The sequence below is a fragment of the Erigeron canadensis genome, chromosome 1 (genome assembly GCF_010389155.1).
Source record: "Erigeron canadensis isolate Cc75 chromosome 1, C_canadensis_v1, whole genome shotgun sequence".
In the NCBI taxonomy this organism is placed as follows: domain Eukaryota; kingdom Viridiplantae; phylum Streptophyta; class Magnoliopsida; order Asterales; family Asteraceae; genus Erigeron; species Erigeron canadensis.
The window spans coordinates 2,085,053-2,093,678 of NC_057761.1; the positions used below are offsets into that span (position 1 = coordinate 2,085,053).

The 8,626-nt window shown below is 35.8% G+C and overlaps 1 protein-coding gene across 5 annotated transcripts; it reads right to left on the bottom strand.

Annotated features, from left to right (window-relative positions):
* Window positions 1-275: 275 nt before the first annotated feature.
* Window positions 276-8,626, bottom strand: LOC122605925 (TMV resistance protein N-like). 5 transcript variants are annotated; one of them, XR_006324758.1, is made up of 9 exons: window positions 8,550-8,626; window positions 8,357-8,437; window positions 5,934-6,521; window positions 4,753-5,854; window positions 4,380-4,649; window positions 2,811-3,755; window positions 2,108-2,681; window positions 1,518-1,633; window positions 276-359 (listed from the first exon to the last, which is right to left on the bottom strand). XR_006324758.1 is itself a non-coding variant. In XM_043778909.1 (8 exons), exons 3-7 carry the CDS (start codon window positions 6,422-6,424, stop codon window positions 2,109-2,111), a joined length of 3,381 nt encoding a protein of 1,126 aa, XP_043634844.1. In that variant the 5' UTR covers window positions 6,425-6,521; window positions 8,357-8,437; window positions 8,550-8,626; the 3' UTR covers window positions 779-859; window position 2,108. The 5 variants fall into 5 exon arrangements, 2 of the variants coding, with proteins under 2 accessions (XP_043634844.1, XP_043634836.1); XR_006324759.1 differs by lacking the exon at window positions 276-359 and adding an exon at window positions 771-859; XM_043778909.1 differs by lacking the exons at window positions 276-359; window positions 1,518-1,633 and adding an exon at window positions 779-859.

An 8,626-nucleotide genomic window follows, 5' to 3' on the forward strand; every position in this document is an offset into this window, starting at 1 on the left:
TCATTAGAAGCATGTATTTGCCTTTAACTGAACTCATATCAAAAAATTTTAACTGTTGAGCATCTTGAGCCTGTAGTTGTGAGCTAAAATCCTCCATCTTTTCTTTTCCAAATATCACAACAGTCGACCATATATTTTCTGTAGCCTTTTGAAAACATAACGTCTTAAGACCTTAAAAAAATCATGTTTCTTTAATTTCTTAATACCAGATCTAGTAATGCCAGCAGCCGAAATCATCCCCAAATTCAAAATTGCCTTACGACTCCGTATCATTTCAACTATGCCCAGAACCATCATTCCCAGCTAGGACATTCTTATCATTGTCGTCTTTATCATCCTCATAATCGACACATTCATCACTGGATAGATCAGTTCAGATGTGTTGAATTATTTCGCAAGTCACTTAAAACTCAAATGAAATAAAACAGACACACAGTACACGTATACACTAGTTCAAACATAAGTGTCAAAAATATTTATAAAGAGGGATAAGATACCAAAATTGTGACCTAAGATCATTATTATGTACTCAAGATTTAGTGGAATATCTGACCAACTGTCAAAGCTAGGCAATTATAGATCCCTAATTCCACATCATCAGGAACTCTAACCACCTATCTTAGAAACCACTAAAGATTGACACCACAAATCACTAAGATATTAAATACGCTATGTACAGAACGGTGTAGAGGTACCTAGTAATTTGAGAAGCAAACCACGATAGGATAAATCCATGGCGAGCCCCTCCCCGTGAGCACGCATAGTTTATGTATCTCCTACTTTTTGTCCAATCCTGTAAGGGATTTAAAGGCCTTGAAAGGATGTAAATTCCGGAAATTTGAGTAATTCTGTAGTGCACCTGAAAGACTCAAACTTTAATCTTAAAATGATGTTACAACGTCCAGTGATGATATTATCTTTCTTTAAATATGTTCACACTACCCAAGAAAAAATGGACATGCTATTAGTGGAAATTTGACCATAGGCCTTTTGGGATTTGACCATAGCAAGCCAGGGCATCAAGAAGTGTAGCGTGTGGGTACATTGGCAAACCACTGATAACATGATACCATTACAAACCACATACTCTTATTTCCATTCAAGTTCTAATGCTATTAATCAAATACACCGCACAAAAGGGGATATGAAAATAAAGCTACAAACAATAATGGGGTCAAGATTTTATAACTAAAATGATAATGTACTCAGATACATTCATACTGTTGATTAACCAAACAACAGGTGACTTTTTAAGCTGACTCTTGAAAAGCACCTTTAGAGCAACAATATGGTTGCTCTGTTTAAGAGAACCGCATATATTAATCATCAGATCTCAGATGGGTTATATAGCATAGCAGAGGTATAAAAAGGAGAGATATCATATATTGACCACATTTGAAACATTAAGTTGGATAGACTTCATAACATAACTATATATAATGGTTGGGACTTGACTGGTAGAAGCATTAACAAAAACTTAAAAGAAGAAACCAAAAATCAAGATTACAGTCACATACTTGTCTTTTGATTCTCGCACCACACAATGGGACTTCACCCGGAACCTCTTGGTTGATTAGTAATTTTGAATACCACTGGGTCAAAAGGCCCCCCTCTTCTTTTCCCCTGCTGCTGCCTATGTATACATACACATTATAGCTTTTTGGATATCGAAATTTTTATCACAAACCTTAAGATCATAATAAAAACTACGTTTACTATAAATCAAATTAAATTTCTATCTCAACTGATAAGAATTCAACCAAATCATAACAAAGAAGTAGAAACAATAAAATCAAAAAGAGGTGCATGTTGCTTCTTTCCCAGGCTAAAAACTACATCATTTCTGTATTTCCAAGTAGCCCCCATCTAACCACACCTGTTAACTTCCCATGCTTTATACGAGTAGTTATCTTTGTAAAATTACCCCAATTATCGTAACAGTGAGTTATAGAGCCTATTAAATAATGATATGGCTAATTAATATAATCATCATATATATATTAATAGATAAAAAGAGAGAAGTAATGTGAGAAAATGGATGGAAATGAAGTTTTAAAGTTTGATAATCATATTAGTAGAAAATATATAAATATATTTCAAATCTTACATCATCTTTCATATGATCTGAAGGTGAGAGCAGACATTGAATCATGTAGAATATCAAATTTACATTTATAATGATCATCATCATCAGAGGAGGAGGAGGAGGAGGAATGGGTGGGTGTTGTTTCCTTTTGACCACTGCTACTACTACTTTCAGCAGCAGCTCTCTTGGGAACCAGCTTCAATCCACACTTTCTAATTCTATTATTTGAATACTTTGAGTTGTCAAACTCCACCTCAATGGCAGTGGATGTCAAGTCCCACCATGAAGTGTCTCTCAATAAACTAAATGGCAAATACGTCACCCATGTGGATGTTCTGTTAACATCATCATCATCCTCTTGAGAATCGCCCACTGACTTTTCTGACTTTTCGACGTGCTTCATTCTTATAATTGGACTATTACTTTCGCCATGGGAAGTTGTGCAGAATAAGAAACCAGAAAAGTGATGGTACCAATTCTCTGGAAGTTGCATTCTACATCTCTCCCCTCTTACCACACAAGGTTCAAATCCCCTTGCAATTTCTAACCCTTCATTTAGTCGAAGGATCATACACCCACTTTTAACTGCCTTTCCCTAATAAAATTAACACAGCTTATGCTTTAATTAATTATTATTATTAGTAAAAGTATAACTATATACAAAGGCTTGAGAACTTCAAAACAACTTATAGAGTGGTTCAGAACCACAAATATAAATATATACCTGAAGCATGGATTCTAGTAATCTCTCCCCACCTCTTATATTCTTCTTTCTATATCCCCCTATTGATACTTCACATAACCAGTTACATCTTCTATACACATCATCTTTAATGAATTCAAGTGACTTGCACCAGTCTGCACAGAGAATAGCTAGACTTGATGGGAGCTCAGGCAATTCAACAAGATCTTCACAACCGAGCAGATTCAGGTGTTTGAGGCGAGTAAGTCGTGAGAGGCTGAAATCTAATCGTGTAAAATCATTATCCCGTAGAACTAGCTCTCGTAAATTCGATAAGTCACCAATCTCATTGGGTATATCTCCATCTTTCAATTCACACCTATTCAGATCCAACTTTCTTAAGGAACGTGGCAGACGAGAAAGAATATGTTGTCTAATACTACTACGCGTCAAATTTAAGCTTAAATGAAGCTCATCTAGATTTTTGTTAAATAGATCATTTGGCAACTTCTCTAATTGTTCGCAACCTTCTAATTCAAATCTCTGTAGACCTTTTAAGGCATGAAAGTTGCCGTATATGCTCTTTAATTTGGAACAATAATTCAAACCCAGAAAAGTAAGGTTGGTACAATATTCTCCCACTGATGAGGGTAGGACCTGAATCCCAACTTCATACAAATGTAATCGTTCCAAGTTATTCAGGTTTGCTTCAATATCTGGAAACTCACTAAGTGCTTTGCAATATGAAATTTCAAGAACTTTGAGTTTTTCCATCTTAACAATCTTTGGAAACCTTGTAAGCTTGTCACACTTTTCTACAGATATGTGAACAAGACTTGAAAGAGATCCAAGTGATTGATGAATCTCTTCTAAACTTTCACATTTATCAAGTATCAATTTCCTAAGACATTGGAGTCCACCAATATCAGGTGTCCTGACTAGTGCTTTCATGTCTGAGAGTTCTATCTCTTTTAAGCATGGTAGATCCTAATGCATACATAAGTCAAATAAACCCAAATATTAATTAATAGCAGTGTTAATTCGATGATAAATATGGCTATACACGGATGGAAATAACATTCTAATACATTACATATATGTACATCTCATACACATATTTTTCTTTATCAAAGGTCCCTTATTAAAGATATTTCTTTCAAAAACTTTATAAGCAACATAAGCCAATCCAAATACACGAAAAGAATTTAAGCTTATCTATCATGAACAATAAGTTGCTATTGTTAAAGAAGCATGATCAAAAATTGAATGGCTAGGACAAACACCTCCCAAAAAAGAAACTCATTTGTATACATGTGGGCATGTGACTCAGTGAGCCATAGGGAAGCATATATATCGTACAACACACTAATAAAAGAGACAACAAATATATGCTCATACCAAATAGTTTCTTTTTCCATGTATAATTTGTGTTGTCCACTTGTCCCTTAAATCACTATGTGAAGGGCAACCTAATAGAGTGTAGTACTTTGCAGTCTGTTGTTATGTAAAGCGATTTTATTAACAGATTAACAAAATACTCAACGCGTGTAAATTAGTCACTCAGGATCATACACTACTTTTTTATGTTAATAAAAAGAACACCCGAAGTACCTTGTAATCCTTCCAAAGTTCTTTTTGCAAGCTTCCCCTCAGTTTTAGAACACTAAGCTTTGTAGATTGAAAACTTTCAGGGAATAAACTTGCTGGATAACGATACCAGCTTAAATATCTCAACTCATTTGAAAGAAAGCTGGGCCCTTCGTCAAATGAAGTGGTGGTTACTTCAAGGAATCTTAGTTTCTTCATGTTTGAAACAAACATAATGAAGTTGGATGAATTCACAATTGGATAACATCTTATGGCTTCAATCTTATCGTTTTCCTGCCACAAAAAATAAAATAAAATAAAGATGGGTTTAAAGTCTCTTATTGATATGTGTGTGCAACATTCAGTGTGCATCTTGAAGAGCTAGTGTAATAGTTACCGTGGTTGCCTTCCTGTAACATATGTCTTCAATATCTTTGTATAGCCAAACCCTACTATGATTTTCAGGATTGTGAGGATGTTCCCCTCTGACAATGTAGTGTCCCATTTCTTGAACCAGATCATGCATATCAAACCTGCCATCCTTTGAAACAGTTATGAGAGCCTTTTGTTCCAGCACCTTTACCCCTATAAGAGGGTGAAAACCACAAGCATCAAGTATCACCATTGCTTCATCTTTCCTCCCCCTCCTGAAGAAACATGCAATATCCAAGAATAACTCTTTCTCCACGGGTTTAAGTCCGTCGTAGCTGATTTTGAGTGTTTCCACAATATCCATTTCTGGATGATCTTTTAGTCTAGAGAGTGTACTAATCCATAGATCCTTGTCTTTTCCATAAAGAAAAGCCCCTAAGATTTTAAGTGCTAACGGGAGGCCATTAACATATGAAATCACACGTAAAGAAAGCTTATTGAAATCTTCTACAGGATTATGCTCTTGATATGCAAATCTTTTAAAGAGGCGAATAGCCTCATCACGTGATAATAAACTTACAGGACATACCCCGTCTACCCTGTGGGATTTTAGGACTTGTTCATCCCTAGTTGTAATTATTATTCGACTCCCATTACCAAACCAATTATGGTATCCAGCTAAAGCCTCTAGTTGCTGGAGGTGATCAACATCATCAAGAACAATTAGCACATTCCTACGACATAACATACGCTTAATCCTATGTTTTCCTAATTCAACACTCTCAACTTTAATTTCTTTGTTAAAAACAGTTGAGAGAATTTTTTCTTGCAGAATTTTCAAACCATGTCGTTTGGATTCCTCCCGAACATTTTCAACAAAGCAACAACCATCAAAACCAGCAGAGAATTCCATGTAAAGAGAAGTTGCAAGGGTAGTCTTACCGCCACCCCCAACCCCCCATATCCCAACCATTCTCACACCACCTGATCCAATTTTCAAATGGGATCTCAACTGTTGCAATCGAGTTCCCATGCCAACAAGGTATTCATCCTCAACTGCTGAATCCAAAGATGACAATTTGTCTAAAATGTCACCAACAATTTCTTGGATACAGCTTGCTTCATGCCTACGTATTGGAAACATCTTTTAACATTCATAATAACATATTATAGTATGATTTACACAAACAAAATGGAGAAGATTACCCGTTGGCGACTTGCTTGGGTTCCAATCCAGCAATATTACTTGCATTAACGAGTGCTTTTTTCCATGAGTCAACTTTGTTCTTGTTGTTTTCTGACTGCTCGTGTTGGGCAAATGCTTCTTCGTATTTACCTTTTTGTTTTCTAACATCAGATGGATCCACGTGGTAGAATATGGGGATAACAAGTTGCCCTGTCTCACTATCCCTACATTTCATAATATGTGAAATCTCATCCAAACACCATGAAGAATCGGCATAGTTTTCAGAAAATACGATCACCAAAATCTGGGATTCTTCTATAGCTTTCAAGAGAGATGGGCCAATGGTATCGCCTCGATCAAGTGATACATCATCTTTGTAAGTAAGAATTCCATGTTGTTGAAAAGCAGAGTATAGATGGTCAACAAAGGTCTTGCGGGTATCTTCACCTCTAAAACTAATAAACACATCGTACTTCCAACTCCGAGAAGATGACGAAGATGAAGATGCCATTATTATTATGATAATTGATGATGATGTGTTTGGAATGGTTCAAAGAAGAAAGATCGATATGGTAGTTGAAGTAATCAACCAGCAGAATGGATGAAATCTATAAGATTTGGACAAATTGTTTAGAAGATATATACTTCACATTATATGAACTACGACGGTACCCGCGCGGCGGTGTAATGGCAGTGGTGGAGGTGATGGGGGCGGTGGCGTGCGGAGCCGGCGGTGGTGGTGGCGATGTAATGGCGGCGATGGTGACGGCGACAGGTAGTGGTGACGGGTAGTGGTGGCGGCGGCGATTGGTGGTGACGGCGAGTAGTGTAGGTTATTGATGTAATGAGGCCTTGATGAATTGTTAATGTTGAAAGTTGAAAATATAGATATACATATAGATATAAATAATTCAACCAAGTCATCTCCTAAGTAGTTAATGACATAAATTTTGGTGTTTCGGTCAAGGACCGGTAAGCGAGATATCGTTTTTTTCGGTGGTATTTCGGTGATATTTCGGTAATTTTAAATATTAATATTTTATATATTTTATATATAAATTTTTATATTTTATATAATATTCTATAATTTTTTAGTATATACATATAACACTTTATGTAATTATTGGACTATAAAAGACTAAATCAAAATTTAAGGGTTGAAAATGAAAATAATATGTGGATATTATATCACCAGTTCACCACTTGGCCAGTTCCTATCCCCCACCCATCCTCTCTCTCTTCAGTCTCTTCTTTTCTATATCGAACTCCATATTAAACACTTAAACCATTCTTTTTTCAATCAATCAATCAACAACAACAAAAAAATTATCTTCCATAATAATAACATAAGAAAGGGTCCGGCTTTTGCTTGAAGTCGTTGCTGCTGCTGCTTGAACCTTGAAGTCGATGTTGTTGCTTGATTGAAGAAATAGATCCGATCGTGGGTTTTGAAGAAATAAGGTTTGGGTTGTTTTAATTTTGGTGGGTTTTGTTATACATGGGTTTAATTGACATATGGGCTATTAAAAAGAAAGAAAAACCCAGAAAAAGGGGGAAAAAAAGTTAAACCGGTAAAACCACTCAAATAACCGACATTGGGAAGGTTGAATTTCGGTCAAATTTCGGTCAAAACAGCCGATAATCTCAGAAACGAAATCAAAACCGAAATCTGAAACCGAAATTAGGTCCAATCACCGAAAACCGGTATACCACCGATATACCACCGGTATACCACCGAAATTGATAACATAGGTCATCTCCCACTTAATTTCTCGGAAATTAAGAGGAAATTTCATTTTATAAAAATATATGCAATGATATACTTATCTAGGGATGGCAAAAAAACCCGGCCCCGACAGGGAAACCCGATACCTGACGAGAATATCCGATACCTAAACCCGTTCGGGGTAGGGACTGGGCATGTTCGCCCCGACCCGATATCAATACCTATATAAATATACTTATAAGTGATTAGTTTTAAATCTATATTTCACCTTTGTAAATACAACGTTTCAGACTTATATCAACTAATTTGTATCTACATTCCACATTCGCATATCCATTTCTCAAAACATCAAGAGCATGTAGTATAATTTCTCATATTAAAAAAGATTTTGGTAATTATTATTGAAAAATAACTATTCTTATCGGGTCGGGTTTCGGGTTTTGGGGCATTATTTTACCCCAACGATAAGGTACCCGCGGGTCGGGGTCGGGTTGCATATTCCTTATCAGGTTCGGGTTTGGGTTTGACACTACCCACCACAAACCCGACCCAAGAGGTAAATGGAAAAAAGGCAGTAGATACATACAATGGAATTTGTAGGAAATTATTGTAAAACTAGAATCTAACTTTCGTTCTACAAATAAAGTTTAATGGTTAAAAACAAAGTATTCTTAAACGTTACCATATCATAATGCAAAAGCTTAAAACATTACCAACCTTGAAGTTTTATGAATCAGTGAGTAAACTCCCAAGCAGCAGTTGGCAGCAAAGAGTATTCATAGCTCCTGATTGTTGATCCTAAAATATTCACAATTAATTCAAAAGGGTTAACTTCATTAAGAATATGTATTTTAGATCAAACTTTCTTAACAAAATGATTTCAGAAATCAATATGATTGTGAACCCTAACCAGTAATTTCATATTTGTGTGCTCTGTGTGCTTCAACCCCAAAACGAAAGTCAGAGAAAATATTTATAAATAAAAAA